Source organism: Vulpes vulpes, chromosome 2 (genome assembly GCF_048418805.1).
Source record: "Vulpes vulpes isolate BD-2025 chromosome 2, VulVul3, whole genome shotgun sequence".
NCBI classification, from domain to species: Eukaryota; Metazoa; Chordata; class Mammalia; order Carnivora; family Canidae; genus Vulpes; species Vulpes vulpes.
This window is the reverse complement of record NC_132781.1, coordinates 869,275-889,550: the sequence shown is the minus strand read 5'-3', so window position 1 is coordinate 889,550 and position 20,276 is coordinate 869,275. Positions and strand designations below refer to the sequence as shown.

The window sequence follows — 20,276 nt, the reverse complement described above, 5'->3', positions numbered from 1 at the left end:
GTATTGCCTCCCTGCCCTACACACACCTGCATGGCCATGCACACTCGAGGACACACATCCATGTACTACACTTGTGACGTGCACACTCCTCAAAATACAGCTGTGCACACATGTGTACTATGTAAACACGTGCACAGCCATGCACACCCACATGCCCACGTACACTGCTGCCACAGACACACACTAGTTGTTCCGCAGCGTGCTGAGAAAGTAAGTGTAACAGGAAGACCGTCCTTCAGGGACAGGCTGGTGACGTGCTCCTCATTCCCTGCGGGACCCGGCCCCCAGCCCCTCTGTACGCTTGGGCTCACACCAGAGTCCCCACCAGAGTCCCAGGGGCAGCTCGAGGCCGGTAGGGGATCAGAGGCCTGGGGTGGCGCCGTCCTGCAGCAGCAGCTGAGGCGGTGTGGCCCGCAGGAGGAGGCGCTGCCAGGTGCTGCCGTGCTCCGTTAAGTCAATGAGCCAACAGAGAGTAATAATCAAGCTTTTATTCACTTGTGGCAACAGCGCAAGGGGCCAGAACGAGGTGCGGCCTCCCCCGTTCCCCCCTCTCCATGGAAAGGCACAGTCAAAGTGGGTCAGCTGCTGGGCACTGCAGAGAGAGCCCCAAACAAAGGGCTCCTGCTCTTTCTGGGCTTGGGATGGGGTGGGGCGGGATGGGGTGGGGCAACAGACTGCAGAAATAAGACCGTGGCCAAGGACTCCCGCAGGCCTCTGGAGGGAGATGCCCTGGCTGGGAGCAAGCTGTGCCCCGAGCCTCACTGTGCCAGCGGCCCGAGTCCTTCCTGTAGTTCCCTCGGAGACCACGGTGCTCTCACTGGGCAAACAAGCCTGGTGGGGGGCGGGGGGCGGGGGGCGGGTGGCTCCCCCCCCCCCCCCACCTCCAGAGGCCTGCAGGCGAAGCCTCTGCGCTCGCCTGTGGCCAGCTGACAGATCCTGCACGCAGCCCTGGCCTGGAGCCGCTCAGGGAACCCAGGCTGCCCAGAACCCCCTCTGTAGCAGGGTGAGGAGGGCAGGAGGAGCCCTGGGAGCCGGATGCCAGCCTGCTCCCAGACCCCTAGATCTAGGGTGGAGGCCCTTCCCGTGGGAGCAGTCCTTGGGGGCTGGGCTGGGAGGAGGAGCAGTGTCTCCCCGTCCTGTCTTCTGCGGCAGCCAGCACCCCCGGCAGGGCAGGCAGCTCTCCAGAGGCCCTGGTCAATGGGGACGCCAGGGGCTCTGGGGGAGGCCGGCAGGGCGCCCACATCTCCCTGGACGGGGCTGTGGCCACAGAGCTGAGGCCAGGAGGGGTCAGCAACACTCCTGCTCCCTGGGTTGGGAGCCCAGGGTCACCGAGAGTCAAGGTCACTCTGCTTGTGCACAGGACACCAGTCTGTGTCCGGGTAGAGAAGGCAGTGGACAGACTTGAACCTGGAAAGAGGACGTGGCAGTCAGGCCTGCCCGGGTGTGTATGTTGTGGGGGGCGGGTGTGTATGTTGTGGGGGGGCTGGGCCAGAGCCCCTCCCTGCCGCCCACTCACCGCGTGGGGTCCTGCTGCAGGCTGAAGCCTCCCATCACGTTCACCACGTTATGTGGGTTGTCTGGGCCTCCGTAGCTCAAGGTGACCTGGGCGAGGGGAGGGGGGCAGGTCGCTCTCTAGGACCAGCTCTTCCCCTGCACCCCCCACCTCTCTCCTTCCCTCCACCTCTCTCCTCCCCCCAGAGTCTGGAGTCTGGCCAGGAGAGGCTGCTGCACCTCTGGCTTCCAGGCCCCCAGGGGCAGGCCGTCTACCCCCTGTCCCTGCTCCGGGGCGGGGCCCCCAGGGCAGGCAGGGTGCGGAGGGCTGAGAAGTGCACCTGCCTGTGACTGCCCTCGCCGCCTCCGCTGCTGCCCCGGGCCCGTCCACCGTCTGCTTTGGAGAGCACAGCAGCCGCCCCTTACCAGGAGCCACCACACCCAGGCCCCCGGGGCCCAGCAGGCCAAGCTCAGGGTCTGCAGCAACCAACATACGGTGCTGGGAAGGACCCCTGAGCCCCGGGCAGCCAGGAGACCACTGGGTGAAGGGCCAGGCACCCGAGGGAGGTGGGGGGAGGCCCCAGGGGCAAGTGCGCGGGAGCACCCTGTGGACCATACCTGCTGCAGCACCGCGTCGGGCGGCAGCCTCTGCAGGTTCTCCAGGTGGGAGTGGAAGAGCGAGCTGGGCAGCAGGCGAGCCCCCAGCAGCCCCTCCACGATGTAGCCCACCGTGCAGTCGTCCGGCAGCCGCACCCGCTCGGCCGTGCTCATGAAGCTCCCCAGGCTGGCGGGGGTGGGGGAGCCGAAGGTCAGAGCGCCCTCAGCCCTCAGCACCCCCACCCCGGGACCCCCAGCCCGGGCAGCCGTGCCTGCATGCGCCCCACCTGGCCCAGGGGCTCATCTTCAGAGCGAGGCCTCTGCTCAAGCAGAACCCGGCCCCGCCAGTAGCGAACCAGAACTTGACGGTGGTCACCTGGGGGGAGAAAGGTGCCAGGCGGTGTGTCCCCCAGGCTGCCACTCGGCTGCCCCCCCTGTCCGGCCCGCGTACCCATGCCCCACACTCACAGTTCCACCTCCCTGGACCCTCTCGGCGGCCTCGATGGGGTGGTCCAGGCTGGGCCGCCCCAGGTACACATCCTGGCTGGGCGAGAAGGTGGCCAGCAGCTGGAGCAGGCCCTTGGGGTTCACGTAGTTGTCGTCATCCACGTGGCAGAACCACCTGGGGGCGGGGGGGGGATGCTCACGAGCGGGGCTGGGGTAGGGGGCCGGCAGGGGGGTAATGGGCGCTGTGCGGGCTGCCCCAGCCCTGGGCTCTCCCGGGGGCGCCGGAGCGCGGCCGCCACGTACTTGCGTCCGGACTCGATGAACTTGTCGTACTCCACCGACATCTTACAGCACAGCGCCTGGCGGGTGTGCACGGCTGAGCAGTTGGTATTGATTACGTGGCCGCCTGCCGGGTTGCGGGGACGCGGGAGCAGCAGGGTCAGCGTCGGGAGGCCCGCCGCCCCACAGACGTGAGGCCGAACTGTGGTGGCCTGCAGGCCGCGCCATCGCGCCCAGCTCAAAGCCCCCAGGCCGGGTCCAACTGGTCCAACCAGCCTGGCCTGGACTCACTTGCTGACCTTATTGCTGAGCCACAGGGCCCGGGCAGGGGACAGCCATGTGGAATCCCAAGCATGCAAAGCCACCCTGGGGGTGAGGACGTGTGCCTGAAGCGGGGCTGCCAAGAAGGGGTGGCTCTGCTGCAGTGTCCTCAGGGCCCTCCCTTCAGGAGGCTGAGCACGGCCCAGGTGGGGGGGCTGGATGCTGGTGGCAGGTGGGCCTCCTGGCTCTGCTCCCTACCAGCTGTGCGATCCTGGGCGAGCGGCTCCCCTCCCAGAGCTCTGTACCCAGAGGCCGTTTCACCCAAGGAGGCAGGGTGGGGGGCCCCGGTGCACGTGTGGGGGAGGGCACCCACCTCCCTGTAGCTGCAGCTCAGGGTCATCCCCGTCCGTGAAGATGAACGTCTGGGGAGAGACAACCTGTGAGGCCCCAGGTGGACCCAGACGGAGCCGCAGGGATGGCAGCGGGGGAGCCTGGGCTGCAGAGCTGGAGCTTCGGGATGAGAGAGTGTGCCCAGGACGGGCCTGCACGGCTCGGGTTGGGGTTGGGGTTGGGGTTGGGGTGGGAGGGGGCAGGTGGCATCCCAGCGGCGCGGGGCTGAGGCCAGGCCTGCTCTCACGTGCCGTCCGTGGGGTCTTGGTCCGGGGTTCCCAAGAGAACTCACCAGGCCAGGAGCCCGGCTGGGGCACGAGGCCGGGGGACCTGGGTCCCCACTGACTCAGGGCAGGGTTCTGGCCATCACTCTGGGGACACCGCCGTGGGCGGAGGGACCCAGGGATGGGCGACAGCGGCGCCGGGGTCGTGGACAGCTGTGGTCCGGGGCTGGGAACCCCGTGAGGGGTCAGGGGGCATAGGGCCCTGGGCGACGGGGAGGTCCAGGGGGTGGGGGTCCCGGGGAGGGAGGACCTGAAGGATGCGGGCCTGGGCCTGGGTCTGGGCGATGGGGCCGGGGCGGTCCCCCCGGGCAGGAGCGCGAGCCGCGGGGCGGGCGAGGCCCACCTGCTGGCGGGCCCGGGAGATCCAGGTGCGCAGCAGCAGCCCCAGGCGCGGCCCGTGGTTCTTCTGCGTGGTCTTGACCGCGATGAAGACGTCGTCCGGCCGCAGGCGGGGGGCGGGGGCGGGGCGGCCGGGCCCGGGGGTCGGGGCCGGGGCGGGGGCGGGGGCGGGGGCGGGGGCCGGGGCGGGCACGCGGGGCAGCGGCAGCGGCAGCAGCAGCAGCGCGGCCAGGGCGGCCGCCAGCGCGAGGCAGGCCCGGCACAGCGCCCCCCGCGCGCGGCTCATGCGGCCGCGGGACCCGCGGGCACCGCCCGGCCCAGGCCGCGCCGCGGCCCCTTTAAGAGTCGCCCCGCCCGCCGCGCCCCGGAAGCGCTGCCCCGGAAGCGGTCGGCGCTGCCCCGGAAGCGGTCGGCGCGCCGCGGCGGGGTGGGCGAAGATGCCGCTGCCGGTTCAGGTGTTTAACTTGCAGGTAACGAGCCGCGGCCCGGCGGACTCGCGCAGGGTCCCCGCCGTGGGCCCGCAGGCCCGGCCCGGCCCGGCGCCGACGCGCCTTCCGGCTTCAGCGGCGCCAGCTCCGCGGCGGGGGCGGGGGCGGGGGCAGGGTCGGGGCGGCGTGAGGGCCCGGCCGGCCGCCAGCGCGGCCTCCTCGCCCGGGACCGAGCGGGGCCGCCCGCCTCCCGGCAGCAGGTCGGGGCTCCTCCGGCTCGTACGCTGCTCCGCGAGGCGCCTTCCAGGGCCGGGGCCTCCCCGCCGCCCGCTCCGCTCCGGGACCCGCGGTCGAGGCGGCGCCGGGGTTCGGGCCGCAGCCGCCGGGCGTCAGGGGCGGCGCCCCGGGGCAGGAGCGGGGCGGGGCGGCCGCGGGCACTGCCAGCCCCGGGCGCAGGGGGCGTGTGGCCCTTCCCGGCGCTGCGGTGCCAGCGCCCAGGTGCCCGCCTGTGTTGCAGGGGGCGGTGGAGCCCATGCAGATCGATGTGGACCCCCAGGAGGACCCGCAGAACGCCCCCGATGTCAACTACGTGGTGGAGAACCCCACGCTGGTGAGGAGCCCGCGGGCCGCGGGCTGGGCCGGGCCCGCCGCGCCCACCACCTCCCACCACCTCCCACCTGCCAGGCCCCTGCGGCTCTCCCAGCTGAGCGCAGGCCCCCCGGGGGCCCGCCTCCTGAGCCCGGGACAGAGCTCAGCCCCCAGCACCCAGCGCTGGCCCCGCCGAGCGGCCTTTGCTGGCCAGCCCTTCCCGTAAGGGGCATCGGGTCTCCCGGACGCTGCAGGGTCAGCCTTGGGGCGCCGCTCCTGACCTGGCCCGCTTGGCAGGGGTTGGGATGTGGGGTCCCGCCTCACACAGTCTCCATCCCCTCCCTTCCCCTCCCCAGGACCTGGAGCAGTACGCAGCCAGCTACAGCGGGCTCATGCGCATCGAGCGCCTGCAGTTCATTGCCGACCACTGCCCCCCGCTGCGGGTGGAGGCCCTGAAGATGGCCCTCTCCTTCGTGCAGAGGACCTTCAACGTGGACATGTACGAAGAGATCCACCGCAAGCTCTCGGAGGCCACCAGGTGAGCCCCGGGGGCTGGGCGTGCTGTGGTCCCCCTGCGGTCCAGCCCCAGCAGGGCCCTTCCAGTGCCGCCCAACAGCACCCCGGGCCGGCGCTCAACAGCATTGCTGCCTCCACGTGACCTGGCCTGTCTGGGTAAACACCCAGCAAGGACGGTGAACGGCAAAACGGGCTAGGTTCACTCTCCCTGCTGTGTGGCTGGCTGTGCACTGCCCTGGTGGCTTCCTGTGTGCACACGACACCGACTCTGATGTCCAGCAGAGCTCATGGAGCCGCTTGCCTCTCTCCTCTGGGCCTAGCTGTACGCATGACCCTTTCCTGCAGGGTGTCCCCCCAGGCTGTGGGTCCCCCATGTTCTTGTCTTGCTGGGTGCTCACTCAGCAGGGGCCAGGTCCCCTGGGAGACACCCCCCCCCACACACACACACCCACCACCAGCACATGGAGTCCTGACGGCCAGGAACCTCCTCAGGGAGCTGCAGAACGCGCCTGACACCATCCCAGAGAGTGGTGTGGAGCCGCCGCCCCTGGACACGGCCTGGGTGGAGGCGACACGGAAGAAGGCCCTGCTGAAGTTGGAGAAGCTGGACACAGATCTGAAAAATTACAAGGGCAACTCCATCAAGGAAAGCATCAGGTGCTGCCCTGGGGCTGGGGGTGGGGTGGGGGGCAGGGCCGGCAGGAAGGGGAGCATCAGGTGCTGCCCCAGGGCTGGGGGGCTGCGGGGACCTGCATGACTCTTGGCCCAGGTCTGGTCCGCTCACGTCTGGACCCACAGGCGTGGCCACGACGACCTGGGTGACCACTATCTGGACTGTGGGGACCTGAGTAATGCCCTCAAGTGTTACTCCCGGGCCCGGGACTACTGCACCAGCGCTAAGCACGTCATCAACATGTGCCTCAACGTCATCAAGGTGGGCCCTGCCCCAGTCGCCTGGGCGGGGGAGGGGCCGCAGGGCAGCACTGCCCGGCAGCCAGGAGGGGGCGCCCCCGGCTGAGTCCACCCGCCCACCCACCAGGTCAGCGTCTACTTGCAGAACTGGTCTCACGTGCTGAGCTACGTCAGCAAGGCCGAGTCCACCCCGGAGATTGCGGAGGTAATGCCGGCCTCCTGCCCTCCCTGCCCCAGGACCACTGTGGCCCTGCTGGGCCTGGTCCTCCCGTCTGCTCTCGCCCGTCTCAGGTCCCCTCTCAGGCCAGGGCAGGGCCCGGGAAGGGACGAGGGCGTGGATGAGCCGTAGGCTCATGTATCCCACCTTCCCCTGCAGCAGCGTGGGGAGCGGGACAGCCAGACCCAGGCGATCCTCACTAAACTCAAGTGTGCTGCCGGTGAGAGCCCTGGGGCGGGAGGGCGCCACAGCTGACTGCAGGCGAGGTCGTGGGCCCCATCAGCGCCGAGGAAATCTCCGAGCCCTGCGTCTGTTCTGTGGCCCCAGGGGTGCCTGCCTGGCCTCTGTCCTGTGTGGGGAGCCCACCTGTGGCCAGGGCTGGAGGCGTGGCTAACAGCCGCTGCCCTGCACAGCCCGGGGCAGGTGGGCCTGGGGGTCGTTGGCAAGAGTGGCCGCGGCTGGCCGCGGCTGTGCATGGCTTCTGGGCCCTTGACGCCTGGAGAGCAAGGAGAGTGCCCAGTGAGTGCTCGTGGGTGCCGCCACGTCTCCACAACCAGATTCCGCCCCTGCCACGTAGGAGCAGCTGCGGTGGGAGAGGCTAGGGCACGTGTCGTGGCCCCATGCAGCTCCGGCAGCTTCCCCTGGGCTCCGTTCTGCCCCCAGGCCTGGCCGAGCTGGCTGCGCGCAAGTACAAGCAGGCTGCCAAGTGCTTCCTGCTGGCTTCATTCGATCACTGTGATTTCCCCGAGGTGAGGGGCAGGGAGTCTCTGGGGCCTTGCGAAGTAGGAGGGCGGCTCGTGGGTGGGGCTGTGTTGAGGGGAACCCCCAATGGAGTCCTGGTTACTCTTCTAGTGGGTGGTGGGTGGTGGGCGGCGCGGGGGGTCACCCAGCCTTGTGTCTGGGCTTCCTCTTTCACTTCTGTCTTGACCGGCAGTGACCCTACGTGTTCAGACCTAAATCCCTTCTCGCCCTTCAGCTGCTTTCCCCCAGCAACGTGGCCGTCTACGGAGGCCTGTGTGCCTTGGCCACCTTTGACCGGCAGGAGCTGCAGCGCAACGTCATCTCCAGCAGGTGGGTGGAGAGTGGGGTGCGAGCCCTGCAGCCTGCCCCTCCCGGTGGGGGCGGGGGGTCCTTTCTCTGGTCCTGTGCCTCCCAGAAGCCAGAGGACTGGTGCTCTTGGGGCCTGTGGGGCCCCAGTTCCCCGCCCTTGGCCTTCAGGGCAGCTGTGCAGGTGGGCAGGTGTGGGGCCGGCTCTGAGGGGTCTGCACCTGCAGCTCCTTCAAGTTGTTCTTGGAGCTGGAGCCACAGGTTCGCGACATTATCTTCAAATTCTACGAGTCCAAGTATGCGTCGTGTCTGAAGATGCTGGATGAGATGAAGGTGAGGGCCCGCTTGCTCCAGGGGGCCAGGCAGCGGGCGGGGCAGCCGTGCCTGACCTGGTCTCCTCCGCAGGACAACCTGCTCTTGGACATGTACCTGGCCCCCCACGTCAGGACCCTGTACACCCAGATCCGCAACCGCGCCCTCATCCAGGTAGAGGTGGGGCAGGGAGGCCGAGGCAGGGCACCGCGGGCAGGTCTGGGAGCTGCAGGTGGCCGACGCGCCCCCTGCCCCGCAGTATTTCAGCCCCTACGTGTCTGCGGACATGCACAAGATGGCCGCGGCCTTCAACACCACCGTGGCCGCGCTGGAGGACGAGCTGACGCAGCTCATCCTGGAGGGTCTCATCAACGCGCGCATCGACTCCCACAGCAAGGTGGCCGGGCGGGGCGAGGCCGTGGGTGCGGGGAGGGGACCTGAGGCCCTCAGCACCGCTGAGCCCCGCCCCTCCCCCCGCAGATCCTGTATGCCAGGGACGTGGATCAGCGCAGCACCACCTTCGAGAAGTCCCTGCTGATGGGGAAGGAGTTCCAGAGACGTGCCAAAGCGATGATCCTGCGGGCGGCCGTGCTTCGCAACCAGATTCATGTCAAGGTGAGGGAGGGGGGTGGCCCTGGCGTGGAGAACAGCGGGGTGGGCACGCGCGCACTTCCTGGCCTGAGCAGCTGTGTCTCTGCCACAGTCCCCACCCCGAGAAGGGAGCCAGGGGGAGCTGACGCCGGCCAACAGCCAGTCCCGGATGAGCACCAACATGTGAGGGTGCTTGTCGGCCTCCAGGGCGGTCTACACGCCCGCGCCCCCACCTTCGGACTCACCCGCAGGCTCCCATCGCTCATGTGTGTGGCCCTTGTGGAGGTGCCACCCGTGAGCATGTGCAGGTTCCCCCCCCGCCACCCCGGGCTTCCACATCCAGCTTCTTGTGCTCCCTCCACCGTTCCCCGCGCTGGGGGCCTGGCGAAGGGGGCTGCTGCTTGAGGCCCTTCCTGGGAGGAGAGAGCTGTGGGGCCCACCGTGTGCCCCCCACTCCGAGGCCCAGCCTCCCTATTGTCGCGTCATTCAGGGTTGCAGACAAGTTCGGTCTCAGCCCATTAAAGGGCAGCCTGAGAACACCCCCTCGTGCTGTTTGTTCTTGCTACGGGGCCTCTGAGACTCGGGGTCGGGCTGGGGGCCGGGGCTGCCCACCCTCATGCAGGTGGCGTGGCACCTGGCAGCTGGTTCCGCGTGTCCACGGGCCGCTCCACCCTCCCAGCTCACGGCCTTGCTGGGCCTGGGGCTTCACAAAGTCTCCAGCTCTCGGATTGTGCATCTTTGAAAAGATTTATTGTTCACTTTTGAACACACATTGCAAGGAGGGGACAGGTCCAGCCTGGGAGCCTGCTCCCTGGTGCAGCATTTCCGGGCTCCCAGCGGAGGCCAAGGGGAAGACCAGCTCATCCTTCTATGTTGAGTAGCGGGAGGTTCCCTGAGAAAAGGCGTTTCCTTAATGGGACGTGTTGAGGTCTCGGCAGCGGTCCCGGGGCCGGGGGGCAGTGTGCCGGGCGCCAACTGCCCTTCAGGCCAGGGCACTGCCCACAACCTCAGGAAAGCCACCCGGCTCTCCAGATCCTGCCGGCTGAGGCTCCTGCAGCCGGGACTGGGCCCCCTTCCAGGCTAGAGACTTCTCCAGTTTGGTTTTAAAAAGCAATCCGTGACCTGGCAGAGGAGGAAAGAGATGGGACTCAGGAGGCCGAGGGTCCCACTGCCCTCCAGGGCCTGATGGCAGCAGGTGCCCCTCACCTGGGCAGTCGGCAGCCTCTCTGAAAGCTCGCTTCTTGCAGCAGCCCCGGCACAAGTTGAACACACACCTGTTACCCTGGACACGGGGAAGCTAGTGAGCCTGTGGCTGATGCCCCCCCCCCCCCCCCCCCACTGAGCAAGCTCCCCGAAGTGCAGGGCTGGCCTCGAATAGGAGGGCTGCACCCCTGCGCAGGGCCTGCCTTCTCCCTGTGAGGGGCTGTCCTGAGGTGGGAGGCAGCCACCCACCTCGGGCCCTGCCCTCAGCAGGCAGGGGGTGTTGGCCTGGCAGCGGGGACCGCCCTGCCCGCCGCCCCCCACTGATGGGCTCTGCCCTGGGCAGCAGGGCCATGCTCACCTTTGGGTTTCCGCACTGATCACACTTTGCATATTTTGCTGAGAACAGAACAAAGGCAGATGGCGGCTGAGCAGTAAGCCTGCCCCCTGCCGCCGTGTCCTAGTCCTGCTGGGAGCCCCAGCCGCCCAGGGAGCAGGTGGCAGGCAGGGCTGCGGGCCTCACGCAGCCTCGCCTCGGGCCCCCCACCGCTCTCCCCGGCATGGCTTACGCTTCAGTGAGGGATCGAAGGTCTTGTGGGGGTTCCTCAGCTGCTTCTTCTGCTTGTTCTTGGAGAGCACGTCTGCGCTGCCCTCCTCCTCCTCCAGGGCCCGCTTGCTGCGGGCTCCCCCGTTCTCCTTGCTCCCTTCCCTGGGCCTGAAAGAGCAGGGCAGCGGGCAGAGCTGGGGGCACCCGCGGGAGACGACCCGCCAGCCCAGCTCCAGGGCGAGGGTGTGCGTACAGCGCCCCAGCAGCTTGGCGCTCGGGCTGCCCACGTCGTGGCTGGGCCTCAGAGGATCCGGTGGAAGCTCAGGGGTGTCAGGCTCTTGCCCCCAGGACAAACCCACCTGGGGCCACAAGCACTCACGAGCCACCTTATGGAAACATGACAAAGCCAGAGCCCTTCGAGAGGGGTGAGACGCAAACCTGGCACTGGCGGGCCCCTCCCCTGCGTGCACCTCACCCCCACAGTCCCGCCGGCTGGTATGCAGCTCACCCCGGCCGGAAGTAGGGCTGGCAGATCCAGTGGAAGAAAGGCAAGCCCCCGGAGGGCTTCTCTCCCTCCTTCTGCCTGGAAATGTCCTCCTGCAAGAGCCCCGGGGCACCGCGGGTCAGGAGGCCTGGCCCCTTCCGCCGCGGCAGCCCGGCAGCCCCACCAGCCCCACCAGCCCCGTCGCCTGCCTGACACCGCAGCTTCAGCTCCTGGTTCACGGCCGCGACACCCTCCAGGGTCTTCACTTTGGCCAGCTCCTCTCGAAGCTCCTGGTGCACCTGCAGCCTGAGACAGAGGCTCCGTCGCCCAGAGCCCACCCCACCCCCCACCGCCACCACCGCCGCTGCCACCACCACCACCACCAAGCCCTAGCCCTGCACATGGATGGGGGCTCGGTCCTTCTGATCCAGACCCCACTCGGTAGCAAGCTTTCCCACTGTTTCCAGAGAGCTCCCTCTAAACCCCCTGAGACCCCAGGAGAGGCTCAGACCCAATAGTGTCTGGCTCGGGGAGGAACTCACGTGTGGTGCCACAGCTTGAAGAGGTGGGCCCGGACGTAGGACAGGGGGCAGGGGTGCTGCCGCACGATGTCCAGGTACTCCTCGGCCAGCTCCCACACGGCAGGGCTGCGGCCCTCAAACAGGGCAGGGTTGTGCAGGTTGCCCTCTGTGGGGTATGGAGGTTGGGGCTCGAAGCTGTGGGCGTACACGTCTCAGAAGGATGACCCCCCCACACACATCATGCCAGGGACAGCCGTGAGTCTGAGGGCTCAGGCCCATCAGGCAGACAGGGCCCTGCCTCACCTGCGCTCATGACCCCCTGAACCCCTGTGTCCTGGATGCAACGCTCCACATCCCGTAGGCACTGGATGTTCCCGTTGGCAAACACGGGGATGGCTACTGCCTTCCTGTCAGGAGCAGGTGAACAGACCCTCAGATGACAAAGCCCCTGTCCCTTCACCCTCACGCCAGCAATCCAGCCCCCAACTCCACAAGCAGACGCTTCTTCTCCCAGGGCACCGCCCTCCCCTGACACCCAAAGGACGGGCCCCCTGGTCTCGGGGCCTGGCCGCATCCCCTGCCCTGGGTCAGCCCCGGGTCTGTCCCCGTACTCACCGCACGGCCTTGATGTGCTCCCAGGACGCAGTGCCCGACAAGGGCCCCTTCTGCTCCTTGGTGCGCCCGTGCACGGTCAGCAGCTGTAACACAGCAGTGCCTGGCTCTACCCTGCTCGTGGCCACAGACCCCCAACCAACCCCAGGGGACGCTCTCACTTTGGCGTCAGCTACCCATGATGACCTGAGCAAAGCAGCCTTGGGGCTCCCATGTCCCATGCATCCACCCAGGATGCAGAGCGGACAGGCCCAACCCTGTTCAAGGGCCAGTGTTCCTAGGCGGGGTAGCACCCGAACTCCAAAGGCATCAGGGACGGGTGGGGAGAGGGTGGCTGGGGCCTCCCTCCGACCAGTACCAGCCCCTCCTTGGGAGCATGCGGCTCACCCACCCTCATCGGGCCTCGCCTCGTGGTCACCACAACTGCAGTCCGCCCCAGTGCGGCAGTGCCCCAAGGATTCTGGGGGTGAGGACCCCTCTGTACCCAGAGGACACAAGGCAGGGCAGCAGCACGGCCTGCGAGCCCACAGCCCTCACCTGGCAGCCAGCCTTCTCCAGCATCTGGGCATACTTCACGGTCTTGTCAATCTCTGGGAAGACACGGATCTTGCACGTGACAGGGACAGAGAGTTTCTCATGAGCCAGCAGAACTGCAGGAAAGGAGAGTGGGCTTCTGAGAGGTGTGGCGTTCGCTTCAGGCCGTGAACCACAGCCAAGTCCCACTGGAGCACCCGCCTCCATCCCCCAGGGTGCTGGAGAGGCAGGATGGGGCCAGAACACCTGCCGCCAGCCCTCCTGTCTGGCTCGAGGACGTGCAGCTGGCGCAGGACAGCCGACTTCCCAGCTCCTTCTGCAGCAGTGAGGGCACCAGGGCCAGGACTCAACAGCCACCGTCTCGGGGCTCCTTCCCCATGACGCAGCCTGACCCCCCACCCGCAGCACACAGCCGACTCACTCATTCTCTGGAGCAGGTCCCACTCCTCTTGCAGGAAGGCACCATAGTGACCTGCAAGAGACCAGCATGGCCCTTGGCCCCCCTCCTCCTCTTGCACCCACACAGGCCTCGAGCCCCCAGCCAAGCCGGTCCCAAGGGGCAGCAGGGCCAATTGTGGACTTGGGCAGTTTCTGAGCATCACACCTGCAGGGGGAGCTCCAGGGCACTGCACACCAGGGCTGCCCAGCAGTCTCGGACCAACCAGCAATCCCTCGGACTCTGAAGAAAACCTCTGAGCCCGGAGCCAGGGCTGACCTCTCGCCTGCACACCTGGCAGTGTGACAGGTCACGGGACCTTCTTCCCACCAGGAGTGTTTACCCACAGGGAGCCTGACGACTGCCAGGCACCGTGGCCATCGAGGAGCCTGAGAGCCAGCAGAACCCTGTCCCTCCAGGTGGGGGAGCAGAGGAAGGACTGGGACGCCACCTGCACGGCCCGCTGCCACCAGGAGCAGGGCCGGGCCCTCCGCCAAGCCCACCCACACCCCAGCCTCCAGCGGGGCACCTGCGCATTCAGGGCCTGGCCCTCGCCCCGGGCAGTGCTCTACACAGCGACGGGAACTGGGCTCACCTCGCTTGGCTATCATCTGCGGGCAGCCCAAATTCAGGTCGATGGCGTCACAGTAATCCTGAGCCAGGAGAGCCGCCTGGACGAACACCTCCGGGTCATTGGCACAGAACTGGGAGACACAAACGGTACCTCAGCCCCCAGCCCCACAGCGAGTTCACGTGGGACCCATCGGGGCTGGGGTCCCCGGGGCTGACGCGGGATGGCATCGCGCCCTCCTTGGTTACAGGATGACACGAGCCCTCCGGTGAGCCACTGATTCACGCTGGTCTCCACGGCAATGGAAAGCTGGGATCCCTGACTTTAATTTTTTTTATTTTTTTTTTATTTATGATAGTCACACAGAGAGAGAGAGAGACACAGGCAGAGGGAGAAGCAGGCTCCATGCACCAGGAGCCCGACGTGGGACTCGATCCCGGGTCCCCAGGATCATGCCCTGGGCCAAAGGCAGGCGCCAAACCGCTGCGCCACCCAGGGATCCCCGGGATCCCTGACTTTAGAGACCAGAACGTTCTTCTACAGGCGGCACCCAGAGCGCCCCCCTCCAAAGCTGAGGCAGCTCCCGCTGCGCCACAGCAGCCCCCAAGGGGAAGCAGTTTCTGGGAGATGCTCCACCTGGAGTTCGCCGCCACCGCCCCCCACCTGCACAATGAGAGGCCGGTCCTCGGGGCACACTTCGCAGTACAGGTTCTCCTTCCGGTAGTTGGCATCGCGGACGAAGACCTGGGCGTGCAGCATGGGGGTGTAGCAGAGCTGGGCCCCGTGCCGCCGGCTCAGCAGCCTCCAAGCCAGCTCACTCTGGTCCACCATGGGCGCCACCACGTGGCGAGCGCCCCCCAGGGTGCGGCTCCAGAACTCGAAGCCCTGCAGCTTCGGCATCGCCTCGGTCCTGGGGGGCGGGGGGAGCAGCGGCTCAGCGGGCGGCGCGGGCCGGGACGAGGCCCCTCGGGCGGGCCCAGGACGGAAACCCAGGCCCATCCCCTTCCAGCAGAGCCCCCGGCCCGCCCGCCCGCCCGCCCGCCCGCGGCCAACGAACCCGGGAACCCGCCGTCCCGGCCCACGCCGCGCAGCTCGGGGCCCCGGGGCCAGGGGGACCGCCTGCCCTCCGTGCCCGGGAGACGGCCGGCCACACGCCCGTCCCCACGAGCAGCCCGGCCCGAGCGCGGCGACCCCGGGGCACAGTCCCGGCCACTGAGCGGGCGCCCTGGGGGTCGGCACTTCCGGAGGCCCCGAGGCGGCCGGACCCGCGGGACGCCCACCTGCGCCCGGGCTCGGGCTCCTCCGCGACCGCCGCCGGGCCTCCGGGAGCCGGGGGGGGGCTCCCTCGGGGCCCGCAGGCCGCCACGCCGGGGCCGCCGCCCGGCCCAGGGCTCCGCGCCGGGGCCGCCGGAAGGTGCCTCCGCCAGGGCGGTCCGGGCGGCCCGCGGTGCGGCGGGAATCGCGTCCCCGGGAAACCGCGCCCGGCCGCGGAGGGGCCCCGCCCTGCGGGGTCGGAGGTCAGAGGGTGGAGGTCGGCCGGGCCCCGCCACGGCTCGCCCGGGCGGGGAAGGGCGACGCGCCGACCGCGGGCGCCGAGTTCCACTCCGAGGCCCCGCCTCTCTCCCAAGCGGGCTGCGAGCGCCCCGCGTCGGCCCCGCACCGGCGCCCCCGCGAGCCCCCAGCAGCCCGGAAGTGCCGCCGTCCGCGAGGCCACACCCCCGCACTTCCGGGGCCGCGCGAGGACCACCCGCTGGGCGCGGGGCAGGTCCGCGGCGCCGCGCACGCGCAGAGCGTCCCCCGCCGCGGGGGCTGGCGCAGGCGCAGTCGGGAGGCGGCGGCGGCCGGGCCCGGGGGCCGACCTTGCTCCCGGCGGGTCCCCCCCGCGTCTCCCCGAGCGCTCCCCGAGGACGGGACCGTCACCCCGACGGACAGGCTGGCGGGGCCCGAGCCCGCGGGTGCCTCCGCGCTTCACTCACATATTTGGGCAGGACGCCTGGAGCGGCGGGTGGAGACGCTTTCCAAGTCTCTTCCCCAAAGTCGGTGTTAAAGCAGGACTCGACCCGAGGCGCGGACTGACCGTCGGGGCCTGGCTGGGTCGGGAGCTGGCGGGCTCCAGCCCCACGTTGTCTGTAGCGATGACCCACAATTGTCAGAAAAAAGTGAATGTTGGAGAAAGGTAAGCACAGCAGCCTCTGTGCCGGAGGGAGGAAGCTGCGGACGGCCTTGGCCCAGGAGTCCGGAGCTCCCGCCAGGACCCCCAACCCCCCCCCACCAAAATACGAATCTACAATCAGTAAGTGACCTCCTCAGGGTCAGGACGCGGAAATCATTCACTTTTTTTTTTTTTTTTTTTTAAGTAGGCTCCTCTTCCCGCAGGGCCTCGAACTCACAACCGGAGATCGAGTCAACAGTTCTGCCAACTGAGCCGGCTGGGCGCCCCGAAGTGCGTTTGTATATATTAAAAGGAAGAGGTAAAACCTGAAGTTGTAATCACAGCACTGTTGGTAATGGAGCCAACGAAAGTGAAGTGTCTAGGGCAGCCCCCCCCGCCCGGGGGGGCTCAGCGGTTTAGCGCCACCTTCATTCAATCCAGGGCATGATCCTGGGGTCCCCTCCCTGCATGGGCCTGCTTCTCCCTCTGCCTGTGTCTCTGCCTCTCTCTCTGTCTCTGTGTCTCTCAGAATAAATAAATAAAAATTTTTAAAAAAGAATGTTCTGAGCAATGCCGGCGGCCGTGCGTGTGCGTGGGGGCGGCCCTCCGTGCGCTGTCAGTCTGCGTAGCCCCCAGCACCTCCCCGGTTCAGCGCCCAGAACTTCCGAGTCGGTCTCCAAGCCAAAGGCCTGATTCCTCCAACTTCTGCTCTTCTGTTCCACCCACGTTCGGTTCTTCGTGTTTCCACTCACACTTTACAATCAGCTTGTCGGATTCCTGCGTTGAGCCGCAAGGCTGCTGGGCCTGTGGCTAGAATCACGCTGAACTTGGGCCCGCGTGGGGGGCAGAGGCGTTAGCCTGTGCGGCCTCGACCTCCCCACGGTGCCTTCTGAGCTCCCCGAGGAGGCTTCCCCAGCGCTTGCAAAATTCAGTTCGCAGCATCTCGTGCTTTGGGGTTCCTGGGGCTGCTGTAGACGCAGCATTTGTCCCCTTACCTCATTATTGCTGCCGGGAGGTGATGAGTTGGTTTTTTGTTTTTTGTTTTTTTTGTCCTCAGAGTCAAGATTTTCTCTCTATCTTTGGTTTTCGGCGGTTTGTTTGTGTTACGTCTGACTGGTTTTACTTGTATTGCTCGTGTTTGGGCGTCGCTGAGCTGCTCGGCGGCACAGAGGACATTAGCGGGTGTGCAGCCCTGTTCTCCCCCCACGCCGCCTCGGCCTGGCTGCCCTCCGGGCTGCTTCCTCGGGCTCTGCTCCATCTGCGCTCCGCCCTCGGGGCGCCAGGCAGCCCCCCCTGCCTCCCTGGCCTGTTGTCAGCACTGCGGGGGCGACAGGAAGGGATGGGCCACCCTGCTGAGGCCCAGCCTCCAGCCACCCAGGCCACTCCCCAGGTCCTGCAGCTCGGCAGGTGCACTGGGGGGGCACCCGGTGGCAGCTGGGGAGGGCTGACGTGTGGCAGCCCTGGCGCTCAGCCCCCCTCTCGCCCCCAGAGCGGTGAGCTCGCCCGCACCCCCACCCCCCGCCCTCTCCGGCAGGTGTCAGAGGCCGCCACGACCCGCTCCATCCGTGCCCCGGTCCCCGCGGCTCACTGGAGGGGACAGTCGCCGCCACCTGCAAGCGTGGACCTGCTATGTCGCAACTGACTTCGATGCTAGGGGTCGAGGGTTGGGTCCCTGAACTGGGGCGCAGCCTCGCTCTCCTCCTCCCTGCGCCCACAGACCCGGAGGGGGGCTCCGCAAACACACGAGCAGTTGTGGTTCCAGCCCACCCCTCAGGCTCCCTTGTTCAGGATGGTTTGCTGTCCTCCTGCCTGGGCAGGGGGGACATGCACCTGCCACGGCCAGCAACTCCCGGGTGCCAGCCTCACCCATGCAAACTGTACGCACACTCACTCGTTTCTCTGTGTCTCCAATTTTATTTTATTTTTTTTAAAGATTTTATTTATTTGAGAGCCAGAGTGAGCAAATGACAGAGAGAGAGAGAGAGAGCGCAAGCAACTGAGCACAAGCAGCAGAGGGCCAGAGGGAGAAGCTGACTGCTGATCAGGGAGCCTGACATGGGACTCGATCCCAGAACCCTGGGATCACGCCCTGAGCCTAAGGTAGACACTCGACCGCGGAGCCACCCAGGGGGGCCCACCTTTCAGTAGTTTTGACTTTGGGAACTACTCAATACCTTGTGCGTTCAAAGAGTAAAATTAAATCGGGACAAAACTAAAATTGGAGCACCTGGGTGGCTTCACAGTTGAGCGTCTGCTTTCAGCTCAGGACCTGATCCGAGGGCCCAGGATCGAGTCCCACATCCGGCTCCCCGCATGGAGCCTGCTTCTCCCTCTGCCTGTGTCTCTGTCTCTGTGTGTGTGTGTCTCATGAATAAATAAATAAAATCTTCAAAACAAGAATGTTCTGGGATCCCTGGGTGGCTCAGCGGTTCAGTGCCTGCCTTTGGCCCAGGGCGTGATCCTGGAGTCCCGGGATCAAGTCCTGCATTGGGCTCCCTACGTGGAGCCTGCTCCTCCCTCTGCCTGTCTCTGCCTCTCTCTGTGTGTCTCTCACGAATAAATAAAATCTTAAAAAAAAAAAAAAGATTCTATTTTTAATCTGTACACCCAGTATAGGGCTTGAACCCTGAGATCAAGAGTCACATGCTCTTACAATTGAGCCCATTTTTAAACATTAATTTTTTTTCTTTTTGTTGAATTTTGAAAGTTCTTTATAAGATCTGGGCACATGTTTCTTTTTAAGGATTTTATTTATTTATTCATGAGAGAGAGAGAGGCAGAGACCCAGGCAGAGGGAGAAGCAGGATCCCAGCAGGGAGCCCGATGGGGGACTCGATCCCAGGACCCCGGGGTCATGGCCTGAGCCGGAGGCAGGCGCTCCACCGCGGAGCCCCCCAGAATGTTGAACCAGCCTTGCCTTCCTCAATAAACTCCACTTGGTCATGATGTGTTAATGCGGGACTCAGCATCTGCTGAAATTCTGTGTAGATCTTTTGTGTGGGTGACCACGATGGAGATTGGTCCCGCTCCTGTGATGTCGGGTTTTGGTATCAAAGGAATGCTGGCCGCTAGGAGAGCTGTGCGTCACCCTCTTGCCAGGAGTGCACATGTCCCCCCGGCCCCCCACCCACGTGGAAGCTCTAGTCCCCAAAGTGACCGTATTTGCAGACGGAGCCCGTAAGGAGGTGCTAAAGTTTAAATGAGGCCAGGAGGGTGGTACCCTCATCTGGTAGGACTGGTGGCCCTACGAGAGGAGACAGCACGCGAGGCCACAGCCGAGGCCGCTGGCTGGGAGCCAGGAGGGGCCTCTCCCCGGGCCGGATCGGCAGGAGCCCCGCCGCGGGTTTCCGGGCCGCGGGAAAACAGATCGGCGTCCAGGGTGGGTGACGGCAGCACGAGCAGACGCGCGTCCCCAAGATCTTTCACGCCAATCCGAACCTTTTTGGACTTGTTGAGACTGGTTTCCCTTCCAGAATTCTGGAAGAGTTTGGATCGAATGGGTAACCTTTTTCTCCCAGACACCCTGCGGAATTTGCCACTCGGGTCTGGGCTTCTCCTCGTGGAAAGGTCTGAACTGCAACTTGTTTTCTTCCATAGATGTGGGGTCGCTCGGGTTGCGATTTCTTGATCACTTCGTGTCTCATGTGGACTTTTGTCATTTTATCTAGATTGTCCAATTGTTTGGCCTGAAATCGTCCATGATACTCCCTAAGCCTCTGGACACGTGTCGCATCCCCGGCGTCTCCTCTGGTTCCCGCTGCGGGTACTTGTGTCTGTATTTCCCCTCCAGCTCCGTCCGCCTCCGGTTACGTAGTAGGGAGTTTCTCAAAAGACTCACTTCTGGCTCCGTTAATTCTCGGTGTCTTACGTCGTCGGTTGCCACTGCGGTGTTATCTCCATCATCCTGCCCAGCCGGGTCTCAGTCGCTGGGGTTTGTCGCTTCGGACTGTTCACTTGAGGGGTTTCTCCCCTCCGGCCGCAGCCCCAGGCCCAGGCCTGCCAGGGCGCCGGGAGCGGAGCCCGCGGGGGCTGCTGGCGAGTCAGCTCGAAGGCCGAGGCCTTTTGGTAGTTTTCTCCAGCCTGAGGATGCTTTACCCTGGTTACCTGGCGTCTACTCGTTTGAGAATATTCTAGGGATCTTTTTGTTACTGATTCTAATTTTATTCAATTGTGGTCAGAGGAGACATTTATAGAAGTTGATGCGTTTTCTTTGACCTACGGACATTGGTTTCGTGCCCCAGACCGCGAGCCACCTGGGTGAACGTCCCGTGTAGATTTGAAAAGAACGTGCTGCGCTGCTGCCGGGCCGCGCTGTGGGTCGGGGCAAACTGGCCGAGGCCGCGTCCGCCCCGCACGCCGCCCCGCACGCCCTGCCGAGTTCCCGTCTCTGCTCCGCCGCTTCAGCAGAGCGGACTTTTGAAATCTTGAATTTTAGGTTTGTCTGCTTCTCTCTTCAGACCTATAACCTTTGCTTCCGGGGACTGTTCTGGGGCCGAACCATTCAGGACGGCTGCGTCCCT

General features: G+C 66.1%; 3 protein-coding genes across 6 annotated transcripts; 1 reads left to right on the top strand and 2 right to left on the bottom strand.

The window, feature by feature from the left end:
• Positions 1 to 473: 473 nt before the first annotated feature.
• RFNG (RFNG O-fucosylpeptide 3-beta-N-acetylglucosaminyltransferase) lies at positions 474 to 3,945 on the bottom strand. Its single transcript, XM_072751235.1, has 8 exons — positions 3,836 to 3,945; positions 3,449 to 3,585; positions 2,839 to 2,941; positions 2,557 to 2,710; positions 2,376 to 2,464; positions 2,110 to 2,275; positions 1,517 to 1,602; positions 474 to 1,407 (listed from the first exon to the last, which is right to left on the bottom strand). The coding sequence occupies exons 1-8, from the start codon at positions 3,943 to 3,945 to the stop codon at positions 1,326 to 1,328; spliced, it is 927 nt and encodes a 308-aa protein (XP_072607336.1). The 3' UTR covers positions 474 to 1,325.
• A 135-nt stretch (positions 3,946 to 4,080) lies between these two features.
• Positions 4,081 to 9,238, top strand: GPS1 (G protein pathway suppressor 1). Of its 2 annotated transcripts, none has more exons than XM_072745663.1 (14): positions 4,081 to 4,558; positions 5,034 to 5,126; positions 5,461 to 5,642; positions 6,113 to 6,277; positions 6,419 to 6,554; positions 6,660 to 6,737; positions 6,912 to 6,969; positions 7,413 to 7,498; positions 7,726 to 7,820; positions 8,024 to 8,129; positions 8,202 to 8,282; positions 8,368 to 8,505; positions 8,589 to 8,723; positions 8,812 to 9,238. In XM_072745663.1, exons 1-14 carry the CDS (start codon positions 4,175 to 4,177, stop codon positions 8,884 to 8,886), a joined length of 1,812 nt encoding a protein of 603 aa, XP_072601764.1. In that variant the 5' UTR covers positions 4,081 to 4,174; the 3' UTR covers positions 8,887 to 9,238. The 2 variants fall into 2 exon arrangements, with proteins under 2 accessions (XP_072601764.1, XP_072601763.1); XM_072745662.1 differs by having other exon boundaries at positions 6,909 to 6,969.
• Positions 9,239 to 9,427: 189 nt separating this feature from the next.
• DUS1L (dihydrouridine synthase 1 like) lies at positions 9,428 to 15,295 on the bottom strand. Of its 3 annotated transcripts, none has more exons than XM_025999968.2 (15): positions 14,885 to 15,295; positions 14,268 to 14,514; positions 13,629 to 13,737; positions 13,202 to 13,327; positions 13,019 to 13,069; positions 12,601 to 12,713; positions 12,067 to 12,149; positions 11,755 to 11,858; positions 11,473 to 11,617; positions 11,140 to 11,236; positions 10,955 to 11,043; positions 10,469 to 10,614; positions 10,261 to 10,298; positions 9,906 to 9,981; positions 9,428 to 9,821 (listed from the first exon to the last, which is right to left on the bottom strand). In XM_025999968.2, the coding sequence occupies exons 2-15, from the start codon at positions 14,502 to 14,504 to the stop codon at positions 9,682 to 9,684; spliced, it is 1,554 nt and encodes a 517-aa protein (XP_025855753.2). In that variant the 5' UTR covers positions 14,505 to 14,514; positions 14,885 to 15,295; the 3' UTR covers positions 9,428 to 9,681. The 3 variants fall into 3 exon arrangements, with proteins under 3 accessions (XP_025855753.2, XP_025855754.2, XP_025855757.2); XM_025999969.2 differs by lacking the exon at positions 14,885 to 15,295 and adding an exon at positions 14,662 to 14,859; XM_025999972.2 differs by lacking the exon at positions 13,202 to 13,327 and having other exon boundaries at positions 14,885 to 15,093.
• Between the last annotated feature and the right edge of the window lie 4,981 nt (positions 15,296 to 20,276).